This window comes from Eptesicus fuscus, chromosome 4, assembly GCF_027574615.1.
Source record: "Eptesicus fuscus isolate TK198812 chromosome 4, DD_ASM_mEF_20220401, whole genome shotgun sequence".
Lineage (NCBI taxonomy): Eukaryota > Metazoa > Chordata > Mammalia > Chiroptera > Vespertilionidae > Eptesicus > Eptesicus fuscus.
Window position 1 is genome coordinate 19,546,928 of NC_072476.1, and position 20,257 is coordinate 19,567,184.

Below are 20,257 nucleotides of genomic sequence, written 5' to 3' on the forward strand. Positions count from 1 at the left end.
TAAAAACATATCCTGGGGTGAGAATTTTAAAAAAGGATGAGGAAGGGATTTGTGAGAACTTAAAAGAGGCAATAGGGAATTCCAGACTGAAGGAACAGCCCAGCTGAGGAGAGAGAAAGTGGTTCTTGTCACGCATGTGAGGCCCGCCTAGGCTGCTAACGGCAGGCGGCCCCATCTCAGCGTGTTCACCCAGTGGTTCTGAGGGGTGGGTAGGGTTTGAGGAGAGAGCTGGCACAAAAGGTCTCTGGGAGTTGGAACTTCTTGAGTCCTGTGGATTTGACCAAGCATCTAAGGATAAATAACAGAGATTAACAACTGAAATGCCAGGCAAGACAGGTGGGGAGGGGAGGAACCAACTCTCTCCCTCCCTCCAGTTGTTGTCATGGGGGAATGGGGCCCAGATCTTTCTATTTCGTATGAAGCCAGAAATTCAGATTTGTGTGTAAAATCTTCTAGCTTACAAAGGTGGTACCTGAAATAAACTGACACACACATGATGTGAGCTAAGCATATCACACCTGCAAGCCCCCGGACTCGCATAGCAGTGTGGCTCTCCGTGGAGAACGCGGTGGTGGTGTGCTATCCACAGAGAAAAGGTATGGAAGCTATGTTCAAGGCGCATATTCCAGTGTCTCCTCGTAGAGTTCAAATCAGATTCAGATTTATAGGTAAAAAGAAAATTATTGACCATCTAAGCCAAGAGATCCTCACTAATAGAGGAGAGGGGGCTTGCCCAAGGTGACAAAGCCATTTGGGCAGCGTTAGGACTTGAACTTGGGGTTCTTACTCCCAGCCCAGTGCTCCTTCTATCAGTGGACCTCAAATAGAAGGCTGACCTTTTGTTGTATTTTTGTACTTGACAAATGTTAGAGACATACTGTGAGTTCATCTTCCCAGAATAACTGGCAGAACAGGGCCAGAGTGCAGCAGGAAGACCTGGCCCACCCCTGGGAAACCCGGGCTCCTGGAAAGTGTGTGGGGGGTGCTCCATTGGCACAGGTCCACCTGCTTCTGGCGCAGCGGGCCTGACCTGGCTTTGGGGAGGATTTTAGTGAGGCTGGGGAGAAAGCTTTGGAAGCCAGAACAGATCCCAGGGGTGTGTTAGGGACCTGAGAGCTCGAGCCTGTCGAGCTCCCAGGCAGCTGTGTCCCCTCCTAAATGCGTCATCTAGATGTGTTAGCATTTACTTGGCCTTTCCCCGGCTGTTGGATACTCCAGTTGTCTCTAGTTCCGCCACACACACCAGTGCTTTGCACATCCACGTAGTTCTCTATGTGGACCCTTTCCACAGCACGGATTTCTAGATTTGGAATCGGTCAGATGGTGTGAAAATCCACACGGCCTTTGATACACATTTCGCAGGCTGTTCTTGAGACATACTCTGGAAGAGCCAAGAATTTTATCTGCTGGAGATCTCAGGAAGGCCTGTTTGCCTGTGCCCTTGTCCTATGACCTCTGGTTTGTCTGAGTGTGTGCAAGTTCCAGGTGATGTCTTTGACTCACGGCCAGAAAGCCCCTGTCCTCCTGCGCCAAAGCCAGGTCAGCAAGAGCTGCCTTGCCCTGATGAAGCAGGTACAGGGCAGGCCTCTGCGGTCACAGGCCTTCTCCAGGGCCCTTCTGACCCTCAGACATGTCAAACTGACTCAGAGAGGTTGACACTAGCCCTGGCCAGTGTGGCTCAGTGATTAGAACATCAGCCCACGCACCAAAGGATCTCGGGTTCCATTCCCAGTCAAGGGCACATAGCTGGGTTGCAGGTTCAATCCCGGTCCCGGTGGAGTATGTGTGGGAAGCAACCAATTAATGTGTTTCTCTCACACCCATCTTTCTCTCTCTCTCTCCCTCTCTTCCTCTCTTTTTCTCTCTCTCCCTCTCCCTCTCCCTCCTCCCCTCCCTTCCACTCTCTCTAAAAATCAATGGAAAAATATTCTCAGGCCCAGCTGGCATGGCTCAGTGGTTGAAGGTTGACCTATGAACCATGAGATCATGGTTTGATTCCTGGTCAGGGCTCATGCCTGGGTTGTGGGCTCAATCCCCAGTGTGGGGCATACAGGAGGCAGCCAATCAATGATTCTCTCTCATCATTGATGTTTCTATCTCTCTCTTCCTCTCTGAAATTCATATATATACACACACACACACATACATACACACACACACACACACACACACACACACACTGAGTGGCCAGATTATTATGATCTCAGAACGCATAATAATCTGGCCACTCAGTGTATATCCTCCTATATAATAAAAGGCTAATATGCAAATTGTCCCCTCGACCAGGAGTTCGACCAGCAGGCAGGCCGGCCAACCAGCCATGTCCCCTCCTCCTGGCCAGGCTGGCCAGACCCCACCCATGCACGAATTCATGCACCAGGCCATATACACACACACACACACACACACACACACACACACACACACACACACACACTGAGTAGCCAGATTATTATGCGTTCAGAGATCATAATAATCTGGCCACTCAGTGTGTGTGTGTATATATATATACACATATATATATATATATATATATATATATATATACATTTCAATATCCTCTGGTGAGGAGTAACAACAAAAAAAGTGGTTAATACCTCAATTTGGGGAAGGAGCCCCTTGAAATAGCAGGGGGAGTCTGGGCATCCAGAAAAAAAAGCACATTATCGAGCCTTTCTGGGTTCCCAGTGCCATGGGGGAGGGAGGAAGAGAGCAAAAGGTGAGGAAAGAAGGGAAGGTGGGCTTTTAGCAGTAGCAGATGAGAGAGAGATGCACTCAGTCACCTCTGCCCAGCTAGACCCTGCAAATGGGTGGTATCAGAGGTCAGTGACTTTTTTTCTTTTTAACTCTCAGCACATACAACAGATGTGCAGTGTTTATTGCCAGTGTATGACTTGACCCGCAATCCATTCCCAAAACGAAGGAACTTTAGTAATCTGACTGCAGCTTCAGCACCTTGCCTGCTGCGCCCCCCAAGGCCCCACCCGAGATGTCTTATGGCAATAAACCAGGGCTTTAAAGAGCTTGGGAGAGAAGGGGTGAGTGTCACCTTGGTGGCAGCCTCATCATTCATCCATTCGGGCCGAGGCGTTGTTGGAGGGTGAAAGCTTAGTCCTAACTCTGTTCCCACACTCGCAGGCCCCTCTGCTCACAGGTCTGACAAATTCGTGGCTCAGGAAAAGCCATCTTGACATTTTGATTTGTTGAGGGGCAATTCATTTTTGAGGCAAGGAAGCAGCTTGTGAACTTGGGGGTTTACCACTGGGAGTGATTAAGAAGTAAGCAGCTCTAAAGCTGGTTCTGCAGGGCTGTGGCTGATTCCCCCAGGGATCTTCCTGGCTGTGTTTGGATCTGTTTCTAGGTTTGTCATAGTTCATCTGCGGCCCCCACCACTACACACGCAGAATACCGCTCAGTGCCTTTCCTGAGAACTCCAGCATGGTAATCCTGCTCTTCTGGCAGGCAGACCTCTGTCCATGGGTGGGGTGGGAGTATCATCCTCTACAGAAAAGGGTGCGGTGATTTACCTCCGACGCTCCCCCCAGGCCTCGCATCTGCCTGCCATTACATCACCCCAAACCAGGAGGACTGGGGATATAAATAGATGTATGGCTTTTAAGGAGCTGATCCTTAGACAAAAATAACTTCACACAAACCTTAGTACAAAATAGCCCCTCCGGGGGGTCCCACTAAGTCCTAATAGGGGACAGAGTAGCAGGTCCCCTTGCACACACCACCCCCCACAGGCCCTGTGTCCACCCACTGGTGGGTGAAGGGAAGGCTCAGGGAAGTGCACACTTGCCCCAGGCCCCATCACTGCTAAGTGGGCAGATCAGGAATAGAACCCCGGCTTTCCTGGTGCCAAAGACCCTGCTCCATCCTCTACCAGACTCTGTTGAGGGCCAGAGAGTAAACTATTTCAGACCTTCAAGGAGCTGGGCTTGAGTTGGTTAGCACGAAGGCCCCGCCCCACCTTTGAGGTGGGGGCTTGCCCTAGAGCAGTGGTCGGCAAACTCATTAGTCAGCAGAACCAAATATCAACAGTACAACGATTGAAATTTCTTTTGATAGCCAAATTTTTAAACTTAAACTTCTAATGCCACTTCTTCAAAATAGACTCGCCCAGGCCGTGGTATTTTGTGGAAGAGCCCACACTTAAGGGGCCAAAGAGCCGCATGTGGCTCGCGAGCCGCAGTTTGCCGACCATGGCCCTAGAGGGTCCCACACATAGTTGGGACCCCTCCCGCCAGGCCGGCTGGTTTCCTCCTGCTTGATCACATCACCCTCCACTTGTCTTACAGGCTTTGCCGTGGCCCAGTGCATAAACCAGCACAGCTCACCATCCCTGTCGTCGCCCTCACCATCTGCCAGCGGGAGCCCCAGCGGCAGCGGGAGCACCAGCCACTGCGACTCAGGAGGTGCCAGCTCCTCATCCACCTCCTCTGTTGCCCAGAGCCCATCAGGTATTGGCCCAGTGACGCGGTGCGGGGGGTGTTCGGGGAACCTGTGATTCCTCGACGCCAAGACCACTGACACCCAGCGCCTCACCACCTTGTTTGGAACCCTGTCACTTAGGGGTTCTGTGCTCTCTAACAGCGCTGCCCACAGGCTGGCTGATTGCGCTCCCTGCGGGGTAGGATTTACTCCCTTTGCAGGTTGGTCCACTGAAAGGCCGTCCCTGACCACAGAGCTGCAGGGGAAGGACCAGAGGCAGGCCGAGCCTAAATCCACTCCTCTTCACCTCCAAAGTCATAGGGGTCACAGGAGGGGCCTCCCAGACACAATTGTTTGAAGGCTGGCAAAAGCATCACGTCCCTCCTGATTGTTTTTCCTTCATAACATACCTGTTTCCTCTTTAAATGTTTGGTGTAGTGCAGTCGTCTCAGACCATGGGTGCACCTGCTGCCCGTTTGAGAGTCAGTCAGGATGTGCTAGTCATATCTCGCCTCCTGTAACTTACACAAGTGTCACTGACAGACCCCGTGAGCAGGGAGCCCAGAAAGGGACATGGGAGTGGGTGTCTCCCCCACCCGTGTTTTCAGCTGCCCTGAGCCCTCACACATGAGCGCCTCCCTACACTGTGTATGAACCCAGGCTTGTTTCCTCAACAGTATGGCCTCCAAATGCAGCCGGAGGACAGGGCTCGAGCTGGGGTGGCAGCGATGGCCTTGAGAGTGTGTGTGCTCCACACCCCATTTGGGGACCCTTGGTGTCCTTGCCTGTTCCTGCATGGTCCCATCTGGAGCCCTCACCTTCCTACTTCAGGGGCCCCTGACGTAACTCTTGCTAAACTGTAGATTGACGGGTCATGACAAAGCGATGTGCAGGTATGAGCCACTGTTCCCTCCACTTCAGGGGCAGAGGTCTCCTTGGGTGCCCACACCTCTCTCTGGGCTATTTAGCTCTTGCAGTCCCTAGCAAAGGGATAAGCCAGCATGGCCTTTGTGCCTGTGACTCAGGAACACCTGTACCCCTACCCTCCTCCCACGAGCATCCATTACCTCCATCTCGTTAATATTCATGAGACCTATGTCCAGCCGGTGTGGCTCAGTGGTTGGGCATCGACCTATGAACCAGGAGGTCATGGTTTGATATCCAGTCAGGGCACATGCACAGGTTGCAGGCTTGATCCACAGTGTGGGGCATGCAGAGGCACCTGATCAGTGATTCTCTCTCATCATTGATGTTTCTCTTTCCCTCTCCCTTCCTCTCTAAAATCAATAAAAATATATATATATTTAAAAAAATATTCATGAGGCCCAGGTAGCAAGGTCACCCTCAAGCCACCTCACTCAGACCCTCTTCCGCTTGGCACCTGCCCCTCTCTGTGCCCCAGCTGGGGAGATGACGGCTCTTTTGAGCTATTTCTGAGCCCGTTTAAGATTGACTGCACATCCGAGCAGTTGCCGCTGCCATTCCCAGGCTCGTAGCAGGGAAAGCAGGGAAATTCAGACAGAGCTTCCTCCAGAAGCCAAGAGCACCCCCAGCCCCTCTGAAGCCTGGTCTCATGCTGGCTCTGGGGCCAAGGTGCAGGGTTGTGCATCTGTGTGCTTGTGTTGAACCCATGTGCTGCCTGCCTGTGCATGTTTCTGTCCGTGTTGTGTGCACCCAAACACATGCATACCTAATGTTACATTTGGGATGAAAGGTCTCATCCTGGTGTAGGTAGGTACACCTCTCTTTCATTTTTAAGGAGGCACAGCCAACAGTGAAGCTAACGAATGAGCCTTACGCTTCTCTGCCTAAAACTGAAACCAGCAAAGAGCCACATTATCAAAATCGGGCCATGTATGCAGATATTCCCCTGAACAGGCCATGAGGCTTTAGCTCAGCACCTTCCCCCTCCTCTCCTTGGTCTCCCTCAGCCCCTCCATCCCTACCCCCACCATCCCCTGCACGGTGCCAACAACATGTCTTTTTGTCTCAGAAATGCAGGGACTGTTAGCCTGGCTGTCGGGTAGCCAGGCAGTTCCAGTCAATAACTGATTGTCAGACCCTCCTGGGTGTCTGCTCCCGTTTGGGGCATCCTCGGCAGGCCTGCGGGGCCAGCATGTGAGTCCCCATTTGTTATGCTGCCTGACAGTGAAAGCCTGAGGCCAGCCTGCCTGTCCGCATCTCTGCAGACACTGAAATAGCTCCCCTCTTGGTGAGGGGCTGGCCCACTGGGCAGCTTGTGCTTCACTCTCAATCCAGGACCCACCTGTTGATCCCTGGAAAGAGAGCGTCAGAGCGCACGAGCAACTGCCCATCGCAGCTGCCCAGCCACAGGCGTCAGCTCTGTCCCAGGCCATGAGCCAGGGTGGCAGGTCTCGGGAGGGCCACCATTCCCTTGCCTCGCAATGCCAAACTTCCAGGCCAGCCCCCCACCTCCCAGATCCATCCAGAAGATAGCACCTGGCTTCCCATGTCCCTAAGTGCCAGGTCTGCCCAGAGGGTCCCCACATCCGCCTGGTACCTTATTGAGCCATGTCTTACTGAGCCGTGCTGGATGGGGAGCCAAGGACGGAAGAGGGGAGAAGGTTCTAGTGGGACGGGTGTCCTTTGGCCAGTTTCCTGGTTTGACATCAGCCTGGAATGGTGGCCAGTGTTGAGGCGTCTGATTTGGAAAGGCTGGGCCTGTGTTGCCTGCTCAGCAGACTCTACACCCACAGGGCCTGGCCACAGTCTAGCAGAGGCTGCATCCTTCGAGGGCCAGCGGGCAGGGGTGGGCCAGGGCCTCCCCGCAGCCCAGCCAAGAGGCCACTAGTCCTCAAAGTGGCTTTTGAGGGCACAGTGCTGAATCAGAAGCATTCCTAGCCCTGTTTTCAGAGCCCCTGAGTCCAGGAAGTCCCCAGTGTGGAGAGCAGCAGCCAAGTCCCTTGCAGCCGAATCAGCAACTCCAGTGGCTCCTCTGCTCCTGGAGCCGTGCCTTGCTCAGTCAGGTGTTTGGTTGGGGAAGCACATGAGAGATGCCGGCCACCAGGGGACGAGACAGGCCCAGCTTCCCATGTCTCTGCTCTGTGGTTTTGAAACCTGGAATTGTACAAGGAGACCCATAAAGCCAGGGGTGAGCCTCACACCATCTGGCCACCGACATGGCGCGGCACCTACCGCCCAGCCTTCTCTGTGTACGCTGCTGCGTACTCTGTGTCCACAGCAGCCCCACATGACAGGCACTTGCTCAGAAGTGCTTCACAGACTCCTCCGCATCGAATCCCGCCTCCCATTGTACAGCTGAAAACACGGGGGCTCAGAAAGGCCATGCAGCTTGGTCTAGACGCTGCTGTAAGTGAGCGGGGGAGCCCTCGCCTTGGCAACTCCCAACTCATGCTCTACCTTCTGACACAGCCCAGCAGAATCAGGGGTTCCTCGGTCGGTCTCGGGTACCTTCAAGGGTATTGCAGAGACTCGGGACCCAGGTTTGGGTCCTGGTTGGGGACAGCCCACAAGGTGCACACACCTCTCCTTCCAGTATGCACAGAGCCCAAATGAAAAGCGCAGCCCGTCCACAGAGACCCAGGAAACTGCACCCCAGTCAGCAGAGGCTGGGCTATGCGACCCCTGTTGGGGAAAGCCTGGTGGTCCCCCAAAATCAGCAGCAAAGTGGACCCCAGATAGCCACATCTCTGTCAGCCCAAATGGCTTCGTCCTTAAATGAGGGCATGAAACCATCCTGATACCCAATTGTGTTTCTGCCTCTGCCCTGTGTCCCGGCCAGAGGACCTTAAGTTTCCTGTCTGAGTTTGAAAGAGAACAGGTTTATCCCAAATGCAGATTTTCTCAGCTTCCCCGGGGCCTTCAGTACCACGACTCAAGTTCTGTGGCTGTCAACCCTGACCACGGTAGGGCCCTCTACAGGGCACCCCACCCTGCCCCTCAGCCTCTTAGTGGCTTATCTCTCTGCATCTTTTCTGCCTCTGCCATGGTACCCCACCTCCATTGTATTAACTTTCTCTAAACAAACAGATTTGTTGAGTCCCTCCTACATGCAGGCAGTAGGGATACAGGATAACAAAGGGTGGCGTGCACAGGCTAGCCGGGGAGCCCACGGTCCACAGACGACCACACAGATAAGTGTCCAGTTACAAGCTACGACAAAGGAAACGTGCAGGGAGCTCCAAAAGCTGAACAGCTGCGGGAGGGCCGGCGGCTCCTGGAGGAGGCCGCACTGGAGCTGAAAGCCAAAGGGTGAGGGGCTCACCAGGCCAGGGCTCCAGGCCAGAGGAAGGTGGCCCCGGGTCTCACACAAAAAGAGCCCAGAATCTGACAGGAGACAGGTTAATTCCTTTCCCCATCTCCCTGGGGTCTGCCTGTAAATTCTGCCCTCCTAAACACAGACTAGGGCGGCCTGGTTTTGAGAAACAGTCCCCGTGCCCATCAGGGCTGAACCTGTGGCCCAGCACCGGCAGAGGGCTCCTCCCAAGGGGAAGGGACCCCACCCAGAGGGGTCACCGGTTGCCAGTTGCCCAGAAGCACCAGCTTCTGATTTGCCATTGCACACCAGAGACTGGGTGGGTGTGATTGGCTCTAGCAAATACTGACCCTCAAATCAGGGCCAAGAGACACTCCAGACCGAAGGCACAATCAAAGCTGAATTCCCTGGTAACTAAAGTAACCAACCAGAAAGAGTTGGGGCAAGGGATTTTATTTCCATCTTCGATTATGTGCCTGTTAAAGGTGTGCAGAGGGACTTTACTGTCTGGTTATACTACCTCACACAGGAGTTGACCTGTTCGCACTGTCTTTTAAAGTGCTTTGAGATCTTCAAGTCTTTCTGGGGAGAGCTGGCGCCCTGCACAGGGGAGCGTCCAGGAACCCAGCCTCTTGTCGCCCACTCGTCCCCAAGAGCTGGCCTGATAGGCCTCAGCTCATTCCCCAGTGAGAAAATTACAGGGTTGGAGTCAGCACATTTTTTCCTTAAACATTTATGGTTTTGAGAAACTGAAATTGCAGAGAACATATGGCGGGAAAGAGAAAATAGACCCAAGTTTGGAACCAAATGTAAGACCAGTAGGAATTCTGTAGAAATATTTGCTGAGCCTGGCAGCATGGCTCAGTGGTTGAACGTCGACCTATGAACCAGGAAGTCACCATTTGATATGGCTGGGTTGCTGGCTTAATCCCTAGTGGGGAGTGTACAGGAGGCAGCCAATCAATGATTCTCTCATCATTAATGTTTCTATCTCTCCCTCTCTGAAATCAATAAAAATAAATTTAAAAAAAAATATTTGCTGAGTTACACCTGTACATACACATGATGATAGATATATTACACATGTACACACATACACACAGATGCACCCATAATCTTTCACACGTGTTCTGGATGAGCTACTTTGAGGAGGAAGGAAAATAGTTTGTTAAAATTAAGTCAGAGTTAAGGCCAACCTGCTCTTTTCTTTTTTAAAAAAATATATTTTTTTATTTATTTCAGAGAGGAAGGGAGATGGAGAGAGAGATAGGAACATTAATGGTGAGAGAGAATCATTGATCGGCTGCCTCCTGCACACCCGCCACTGGAGATGGAGCCGGAAACCCAGGCATGTGCCCTGACCAGGAGTCAAACCATGACCTCCTGGTTCATAGGTCTATGCTTAACCGCTGTGCCACACCGGCTGGGCCAGCCTGCTCTTTCTAATGTCCATTCCTAAGGTCCACAGAATTGAGTTGTGGCCATTATGACGTTTCCCCAAGGTTTACAGAAAGAAAGACGATTTGGTTCCTGTCTGGAGCTTGACAGGGGCAGGGTACTGCTCTGCTGGCCTCCCTCCCCGTCCTCACCTCTCCCTAGGGTGATTGTTCAAACGTACGACCTTCACCCCAGGACACAGTCCCATTTGGACCAACTTAGAGCCAGACAGCCCAAGACTGACCTGCATGTCACTGAACTCAGTTACCACAGTCGGGCAGAACTTTTAAGGACAGAAACCTGAGTCGAAGGTATTGTCTTTTCTCCCCAATTTTCTCCACGACATTTTTTAAAAATTGGGATAAGATATAAATAACATGAAATGTACCATTTAACCATTTTTAAGCTTATATTTTAGTGGCATTAGCTACCTTCACCTTGTGTTCTGTGGCCTTGATTTTAAGCTTTGCTGTAATCCCAAGTTTGTCTCAGATGACGGTTCCTTCCTTCCCAATGAGATGCTCCTAACATTTTTGTTTCAGCCGGTTAGAACCAACCCTCTGGCCTCTTGGCACCAGGTCTCAGATCTTCCTGCCATGGTTCAGTCTTGGTTTTCAAAGGTTCGTCACTAGAGCGTCGCCTGGAGAGTGTCACCCATGGCTGGGGAGGGTGTCTCAGAGCGCCTTGCCCCGAGCCTTCCCAGAACTCACAGAGCTGCGCTCTCAGCTCTCGGGTGCTGACACCGAGGGCCATCGGCCTCATCGTTGGGTCAGAAATCTGCTTGTTTCACCAACTGGTTTGGCTCCGATCCTCCAACCACACAGCCTTCCCTCCTCAGAGCCTCCCTCGGATGCAGTGTCACCTCTTACCTGCTGGTTTGCATCGAAACTGATGGGCCCCTGGTCTCTCACCAAGACCAGATGATGCCGATGGCCCCACTCTCTCCATTCCAACAGGACCGAACCTTTGCTGTCCTTACCCGATTGAGCCCCGACACCACCTCGTCCTGGAGGGACAGAGTGGGGCTGTCTTACCTGCATGGGGGGCTGCGCCCCACGCCCCAGCTGTCACAGCACCCCTGGGCACTGCCCCGCCCCTTGCACACTCATCGATGCTCAGTGTTCGTCTCTGCTCTGCGCCCCTCTCCGTGTCACCTTTCTGTCCTGTTGTTAAAGGCTTTCAATGATCTGTTGCTGTGTTTCCCTCTAGTCAGGAGTGGCAGGAAAGGACGCCGGCGAGTGTTCAGCCTGTCGGAGGCCGACAGTCACGGCGGCCACTGGGTTTAGTGCTTCGAACGGCAGCTGTCACGGCAACTCTGGCACAGTCCATGCAGGCAGGTCTCCTCCGTTAGCCTCCGCGGCCCACGACACCCCTCGCCCGCCGCATTTGCACAGTCAGCTGGCTCTGCTCGGCAAGCGAGCCAGCCTGGGCTCCCAGACACCAAGTGGGGGACTGGAGCTCCCTCAGAGTGGGCAAAACCCCTCACCTTCGCTGGACTGGAGCTCCCTCCCTTTGTGGCCTCATCTCACCTGAGGATCAAATCCCCTGGCTCTTTGCCCTTCCACACCAGACCCCGCAGCCTGGAAACACCGCCCTTCCGGGCAACACCGCGCAGGCCAGGCCAGGCTCGGCACAGGCCTGCGCCTTCCCAGGACAGCCCCAGTTCAGGCCACAGGGTTGGGTGGTAGATTTTGCAATAAGCAAGCAGTAAGTCAGCTTTTTTTTTCTTTTCATTTTCTCCTGGTCTTGCTCAAAGCTAAGTGATAGATTCCATCACATTCCAGCCAAAGGCCGCAAGTTACAAACACACCAATGGCTATAACTCCATCATCCCCCTCTTACAATTACGCTCTGGATAGCGGTGAGGGTGGTCGGGGGGCCGCGGCGCACCTTGTCGCCGGCACTGCCTTCTCCCTCGGTGCTTCCTCAGGGCTTCCCACATGCGCCCTCCCACTTGGCAGCTGCGCCTGCCAGTCAGGAGCCTCCTGCCTTCTTTTGTGCTTAAAAGCTGTTTCCTCTGAGCTTTGCCCTCTGACTTGCTGTGCTGCTCTTTTCTCCCCCACCTCACTCAGGGCCACCTATTCCAGACGAGCACATCAAACCCAAGTTTTTACTGGAAACTGTAACTCACTCAGCAAGGGTCAGCCAGGCCCCTGCCCAAAGCCAGAGACCAGCTTCGGGGGGTGCCAGTCAGGGGCGTGATGGTCAGCTTGGGGCAGAGCCACGGGGAGGCCAAGCATCACTCATGGAGGCCTGGACATCCGGGATTTCCCACTCCAGCCTCCTGTCGTCTCCCCTGCCCCTGGCCAGGAAGCCAGGATGTCCTCCAAATCCCTCACTTCCTGGGCCAGGCCCCAACTTGTGGCCTTAGACCTCCTAAACCCCAACTGCAGTAACCTTTGCACTCAGCACTTGACCAGAAAACATGTCCTCGCTGGGCTGTGTTCCCCTGGTGAAACCTGCAAAGTCCCCTCCCCAGTGGATAAGTGTGACGGTCACATTAAGAAGCAGTTCTTAGTTTAACAATAATAATAAGGTAAAAATAAATAAAATATTGTGGGTGATGAGTAAGAGGAGGTTGTTTTTTCTTATTTAAAAAAAAAAAAAACAGGCTAATTTTTTATGTGACCCTGAAAACATGTTTTACATGGAAAATACATTTAAACAGCCATGACAATGAAGGGTCATTGTCCTCATCTTACTGATGAGGAACTGTAGCTCCAAAAAACTGAAATCTCTTGTTAGGGTCACAATATAGATTGAATGGTGGCCCCTAAAATACACACCCATGTTCTAATCCCTGGAACCTGTAAATATTACCATATGGGGCAAAAAGTGTGGTTAAGTTAAGGATCCTGAGAGGAGGAGTTTATTCTGGGTTATTCAGGTGGGCCCTGAATAATTTAATAATGTAATGAAGACATGTTTCAGATCTTAAAAAAAAAAAAAGAGGCTATTTTTATGGGGAAAACCCATCTCTTTAATAAAAGTGTGGGTTCTTTTCCTAAAGAAGTGACCAGTGTTGTGTATAGGGTGTTGTTTGTCGGTTTGTTTGTTTTCTAACATATCTGATGGCAACTTTTGCACATCCTTGATTTTTCTCATCACCAAAAACCCCATCAGGGATCAGGGAGAGAGCTTTGCCAGCATTTTTGAATATCTGCCTGCAAATGTGGATGGGCAGAGAGGACACTCTTACATAGAAGTTTTGAGAAAAATGTGAAGGAAATGCTTTGCAGCTCTGTCTCCAGATGGCACAAAAGTGCCATTTGGAGAATTAGTCATTTCTTAACTGTGCTGTCAGCAGCTCGACTTGCATGTGTACCCACATGCACAAGGCTCACGGACACGCACCCACTCATGTGAAGCGAGGTGCAGCCGCGGGGCAAGTGAGCCCCCTCTCAGCCACACATCCTGGTGATTGACAGGCAGGTCGTGCTGGGTCAGCCCATCACCACAGCCGTTCTTAACGGAATGAAGCAAAGTCGCAGAAATTCAGAGAAACCAGAATGCGTGTGGGGTGTTCACCATTCTGTCTCAGGTCACCCCTGCTCGAGTCACTTTTTCCACTAATGCCCACGGTGCCACCCTCCAGGAGTGAGGACAGGCCCAAAGTTACACATGGTGGTTTTCTCTGACCTTATTTTACTTAAAAAAAAAGGGGGGGGGGGGCCTGTAAAGAAATTTAACTGGGACCTTGTAGTGCTCATCTCGCCTGAGAGTCTCGTGGGAAGAAACCCTGCCATGTACTTTGGGGGCTCAATCTGTTGCTTGCACTTTCTCTCCACAATGGGGATCCTCATCCTCTCTCTCCTTTATCCATGCTGTGTGCCCTTTGGTTTTATTTTGCTCTTGGTTTTTCCATTCTGTTGCTCAGTGTTGGCAATTCTATTTTGTTTTGGCTTAATTTATAAGAAAGCAACAACTAGAAAAAGAATGTCTGCCACCATCCCCGGGGCCCAGACTCATGGCCCACACACTGTCGCCAGCACCTCCAGCTGATGGCTCCTCAACTCCACGGTCCATACAGATAGCAATTTGCTTTCCAAGCGAGATGCTCACAGCCTTCTTATCAATGCTTTCAAATTACGGGCATGTGACATCCTAGAAGATGTTTTCCACGATGCCCTCCAGTCACAACCGGCGTGTCTGTCCAGGCAGGTTCGTCATGGAAAGCAAATGAGACCATCTGTCTGTAACCTAATCAAGGGTTTTGAAAAGCACCCAAAAAAGCAATTGCCGCTCTGAGAATAACTGTGGTGGGCAGAACCTCCCCTTTCTTCTGACTTGGTTTCTCCCTGTGGGGACCAGAATGGCCCGGGCGATCACAGTCCCTTTGTGAGTGCTAACTCAGCACTTCAAGAAGGAACAGGAGACAGCAGTCCCAGCTTTGCAAGTTAAAACGTTCTATAGAATTCCCTTCTCTGTCCTTTTTTTTTTTTTTTTAAATATTGCAGTGAGTTTCCTTTTTGGTAAATGTCACCAAATTAGACTCTGGAAATAACATGAAGTGATAAGCACCCCCAAGCCTATTTCCTCCCTACATGTGTGTTTATCATCAGGCAGGTGGGTCAGACCTGGTGCATCCATACAGCCCCCTGGGCCATTCCCTGGGCACCCAGGAACTGGGCTTCCATCATCCACCCCTGGATTTTTGCACAAGCCCCTCACTTTTCCTTTGCATCACAAGTGAGGGTAGCCCTGCCCTGACAGATTCCCCCGGGCCTAGGTCAGACTGGATTCACCAGCTTCTGTGTCCCAGAAGGAGCGGTGGAACAAGCTGTTCCCTCCACACCACCATCTCCCACCCAGATTCCCCTGGGCCTTTGTTCAGGACGGGGGCAGAGGGTGCCCGCAGAGCAGAAGGCCTCAGAGCTAAGTGTCCCTGTGTTCCCCCCCACCCAGATGACGCCGTGACTATGGAACAGCCTCAGCCTAACCTTCCCGACCAGTTGGTGATCGTCAACGAAATGGAAGCAGATGCCAGGCCCTGCAAGAGCCTGGCAAAGAGCGTGGACATGGAGACGGTCAGCCTGTCCCCCAGCCTCACCCCGGCCCAGCAGCCCACCATCTCCCTGCTCTGCGAGGACACGGCCGACGCGCTGAGCGTGGAGTCGCTGACTCTTGTCCCACCTGTGGACCCCCACAGCCTCCACACCCTCGCAGGCATCCCCCCGCCACCCACACTGGCCGCCGAGGGCACGGTGACCCCAGGCAAGGAGATTGTGCATCCGGAGCCAGCAGGCCCCACCGAGCACTAGTCCGAGCCTGCAGCCTCCCTGTGTGGGTGTGGCTCCGCTGGAAGGGACCCAGGCCACTGACTCCAAAGACACATTGGAGCATCGCCGTGACCATCTTCACCACCCCATGTGCTCCTTGACTCCATTTGAATCCCTCTTTCACTTTCCACTTCGAGAGCAGCTGGGACCCATGGAGACACCCCAGCAACCCCAGAGGGCTGAGGCGGCGCCTCGGGAAGTGATTGGGTTCCCGGTCTGCGCACCCCCCAGCCTGGGTGGCAGGACCCACCACCACCACTCCATCAGCCGGCCCTGCCCAGCTCACAGCTCCTCCGTGCATCCCAGTGTGCACGGAAGAAGCGGACGAGGTCACCATAGGTAGAAATTTGCAGAAAAGCGAACTTCGATAAACATCTCCTTTGGGTATTTATTTCCACTTTTGGCAGCAGGTGGAAAGCATTCATTTTAAAAGCACCTATTTTGTTGAAAAGTCCAAAAAAATCCTCAATGCTAAGGTTTAATGTCATGTAAAAAGTGTAAGGTTACTGTTAAGTTTTCATTTTCGTTTTCCCCTGAACTTCCCAGTGTTTTGGTTTAGAGTTCTCCGTCTGGCATTCTCCGTTTTCTTAAGTGATTCTTATTTCTTTATTACTCACTAACTCTGCAGGCCTGTGGGATGATAAGTACCTTCCTGGAAAGTTTAGAGTATTTTTTAAACAAAATAAGGGAGATACGTGTATTCTCAGGTACACAGGGAGCAGAGAGGGCGGGGGTTTCCCTGCCAGCAGCCCAGGGGCCTCACATTACCTGAAGTCTTTTCATGAAACTGCAGTCAACTCCTGGCTCAGCACCTGTTCCTGGTCTCTGGCCCAAAAGCAAGCAGGACAGTTACCCAGCATCCCCTTCAGTTGCCCCATCTCTGTTCGCCTAAGAAAGAACCACAGGGGACCGCGAAGCCCCCACTGGCTGTGATGAGAGCAAAGGCGTGGCAGCAGCATCTGCATCGCCCGCTCGACCCTGTGCACTCTTCCTCTGCTGCCACCGCCAGACACAGCTTGTTTGTAAAATGAACCCCCACCCTTTGGGCCAGGGGTGCGTGGGCCAGTTCTCCCGGATCCAGTAAAGCAGCCAAAGTTCCTTCCTGCTTGGCACAGCCAAGCGACCCTCCCACCTCTGTGCTGAGACCTTCCGCAGCTTGCCTCCCGGTGTCCCCCTCCCCCCCCCCCCCCCCCCCCCCCGGTGGCCTCCAGACACTCCGCCTGCTCACCACCCACCTGTTAGAGGATGGGGTCCTCTCCGCCTCCCTCAATCCAGCCGCCACAGCAGGGCCTGGAGGAGACAGTTCCTGCGGGGGACGGGAGTGGTGCCAGTCAGAAGCCCTCCGGGCAGCTGTGCCCACCAATCTTCAACAAAGAAAGGACTCATTTAGGCTGAAGTTCAGGGCCCCAGCAAGAGGGACAAGCCATGACCACCCGCAGAGCCAGGTGGGACAGAAGAAGAAGACAGTCCGTGGGGAGGAGGGCCGGTGGGACGCCTTCTCCAGCAGCCAGCCACGGGTCCTGCGTGATCTGCTTGCACGTAGAAACAGCCCGTCCCAGGCCGTGCACTTCTGGTTTTCCAATGACTCGGGCAGCAGAACTGAAACCAAGTGACTTCCCAGGTGGAGCCAGGCCGTCCCCGGGACCACCGCCTGCTGTCCGGAATCCAGTGGTTCCTGGTGGCTTCGTGGCCTCCGGCACTGACGGAGAAGATCTCGGCAGGGGGACAGCATGCCCAGGCTTGGGGAGCCGGAAGTAGCCTCCATGGACTGTCGAGTGAAAGGTGCAGATTGGCCCCCCAGCCAGCCGGTAGCTCACCTGGGCAGGACACCTTTCGGTGTGTGGGTGGGGACTGCTTTCACCCGACACCTGGTGCTGAGGAGGAGGATGTATGTCCTTGTGCTGGGAGGTCGGGTCCGGAGGAAGCAGGCAGGGTCTTGGCTTTGATGAAAGTTTCATCTCACAAGGTCTTGGCCGTCTTAGCAGCAGTGGACTCGGCTACTTTCAGGAGAACCCCACAAACTTCACAGCGGGGCACTCCCAGGCTGGCCAGTCCACACAGAGCGCTGGGTCTCGGGTGGGGCAGAGACAGGTAAGCGAGGAATTCTTGGAGAGCCCAGAACAGGAGGGACCCTCTGACCCATGGGCCCTTAAACTCAGATCTTTGATGTCAGGAGGGGCTGGGGTTGGTCTCACCCTCCCCAAGTCCACACTGAGCTCTTGGGTTGGCCACGCTAGGGGCAGGGTTGACCACATGAACCCCCAAACCTCAGCTTTGAAAGTTGCCATCGAGAAGCCGTGTCCTTTCTGGCTTGAGGGAGTGAGGGCGCCTCCCCCCAAAGGCCAGGTAGGGCGAGTTCAAGGAGCTCCCCAGGGAGGAGCAGGGGACAATCCCAAAGCCACAGTGAGAAGGTGGGGCAGATGCCCCATCCCAGGGAGGGGCGGGCAGGAGGGTCCTCCCACCCCAGCAGGCCTTCTCTGCCCCCGCCCCCTCCGCCAGGCCTGCCCTGCTCTGTGCTCTGCAGGAGGCAGCTTCCCACCCGCGTCAGCCAGTGATGGTGAGTGAAGAAACACACCTTTCACGGACATGCGACATCTCCAAGGTCTCGAGGTGCACTGTTTGAAAAGGCACGGGGTGAACTGATTCTCATCTTTTCTAGAGGCAATAAATGAGAAATATTTCATTAGTCATGTTGACACTGGGCATAAACTGTAAGGGTTCCTAATGTTCCTCCGAGCTGAAAATATGTAAATAAGTTTGTCCCAAGGAGGAGCAGGGTTAGGAAACCTCACGCTCTGGGTTGAGGGACCGTTTCAGGGAAGTACCTGCTCACCAGGGTGACTCATGCTTCTTGAGCACTGCACACCAGGGTGGAAATGAAAACTGGAACTTCCTTGTAAATTGTTACTTGGCAATAAACGCGAAAGAGCTACCAGAATGTGGCTGCTGCTTCGTGTCTGTGGCCGGGCGGCCACGCAGGCAAAAGGCAGGTTCTCTGCTGACTGACCCTCAGCCTGTCACAGCGGTCAGAGAGCTGGGGAAACGCAGGTGCATCAGGTTCCATCCAGAAGGTACCACCCGCCCCCGCCAGGTGTAGTGAGCCTGGTCCGTGCTGTGTCCCTCACCTGCGGGCCATCGCGCTTCAGGTGGTGCACCTGTGGGAACAGCCCTACCTCCCCAGACAGGTGCAGGGAGCCTCTGCGTGTGGCTTCCACGTGCTGCTGGGCGGGGAAGCAGCAGGGCCAGGCATCAGGAAGTTGGTGCTGGGGCTGGCTCCTTCCAGAGCCAGGACATGCACCAGCGTGAGCTCTGGAACTTCTGGAAATGGGTTCTCACGGCAATTCCTGACGCTCCAGCTTAACCTTGCCCAGAAAAGCCGGACCTTCTGGGCCTTGAGGTACACCCTGAATTGAGTCCAAAGTGAATGGGGCGCCACCCACCTGCCCACCTCATACCACAGGTTGAGCGATGCCTCCGGAAGGTAGAGGCTGCAGCGGAGGGCAGGGTTCCCTTCCCCTCCCAGCCCAGGGCCTCAAAGGGGCTGGAGTCCCTGGGTTGCGGTTGGATTCTGCTCTGCACCAGGGCCTGCTGGGGACCCAGTGCTGTGCCAGTCTGGCTGCAGCCTTGCCCATCCCGGCGGCAGCCATGCCTGGCGGGGACATGGCACTCCTGCGTCACGGTGGCTTTAGTGTGGAAAACGTCTTCCTGGAAGGGTACCGTGGAGAAGGTGGAAGGCAGCCCGGGGCAGCGGGGCCAGGGGCAGCAGCCGTGAGGAGACAGCCCCAGGGTGAGGGGCTGCTGGGCCGCGTGTGCCCGGGCTGTTTGCAGGAAGAAGGAGGTGAGGTGGAATTGGTGTCAGAACCATGCGCTCCCCAGACCTGGGCAGTGAGACCCTGAGCTGGTGCCTGGTGCAAGGCCCTGCCCGGTGTGGACACGGGGTGCTCGGCAAGCGCTGGCTTTCCTCTTCTGCCTCCAGCTCTTAGGAAATGCCGGCTTTTCTTCAGGGGCGTCCAGAGCGTGCGTGTCCCCCCTCCAGCTGGAAGCAGCCCAGGGCTTCCCCAGGGACCCATCCAGTGACGGGCAAGAGTTTGGGGTTCTGTCCTGGAGGAGGTGCCAGGAGGCCTGTCCATGCATCCTCTGATGGCACCCGGAGGTGGGAGGCAGGAGAGGGTGGGCAGCGTCCCTCCTGCAAGTGACCCTGAGTCCTGCACAGGGCAGATGGCTTTCCCACGGGCCATCTGCTGGGAACCCCCTTCCCTCTCCTCCCCGCACTTCAGGGCGGTGGGAAAAAACCTCCCTGTCTAAAGTGCTTTTCCCCAAAGGAAGGCGGATCTGAATCACCGGGAACACTCGGGCTTTCCTGCAAATGTGCTCAAGTGTCTGGACGGGGACAGAGTGGGGCCTCCCTGCCTGCCACAGGCCACAGGCGCTGCTGCCTGAGCGGCCTTCACACCCCCAGCCCTCCACCATCTGCCCCCGGCCGCACGCCCCAGCTCAGCCCGATTCCCCTCCGGGCAGTTGGATGTGCCACCTACACACACAGCCCCTCAACACCGGGACGCTCACTTCCTCGACGCCTGACCGCCTTACACATTCAGGGTGCAGGGGGCCCTGGAAGAGCAGTGGGTCCGGGTGCCCTGACCCCCAGGGAGTTGAAAACCCCAGTATCACTTTCACTCCCCAAAAATGTGACCGTCAGACAGCCTGCTGTTGACTGGAAGCCTACCGATAACCATCAGTTGATGAACACATCGTTTGTATGTGTATGTCTGCTTACAGTAAATCCACTAGAGGGGAAATGTTATTAAGAAAATCATAAGAGGAAATACAGGATAGGGCAAAAGTAGGTCTATAGTTCTATGGAAAACAA

At 54.0% G+C, this 20,257-nt stretch overlaps 1 protein-coding gene across 3 annotated transcripts in view; it reads left to right on the forward strand.

The window, feature by feature from the left end:
* Positions 1–16,566, forward strand: part of CLEC16A (C-type lectin domain containing 16A) — a 215,959-nt gene extending 199,393 nt beyond the window's left edge. For all 3 annotated transcript variants that reach the window (XM_028145526.2, XM_054714725.1, XM_028145530.2), the window contains 2 exons: positions 4,302–4,463; positions 15,014–16,566. In XM_028145526.2, the coding sequence (XP_028001327.2) occupies positions 4,302–4,463; positions 15,014–15,369 (518 nt within the window). In that variant the 3' untranslated portion in view covers positions 15,370–16,566. The remainder of the gene's footprint in view (positions 1–4,301; positions 4,464–15,013) is intronic.
* The last annotated feature ends 3,691 nt before the right edge of the window (positions 16,567–20,257 follow it).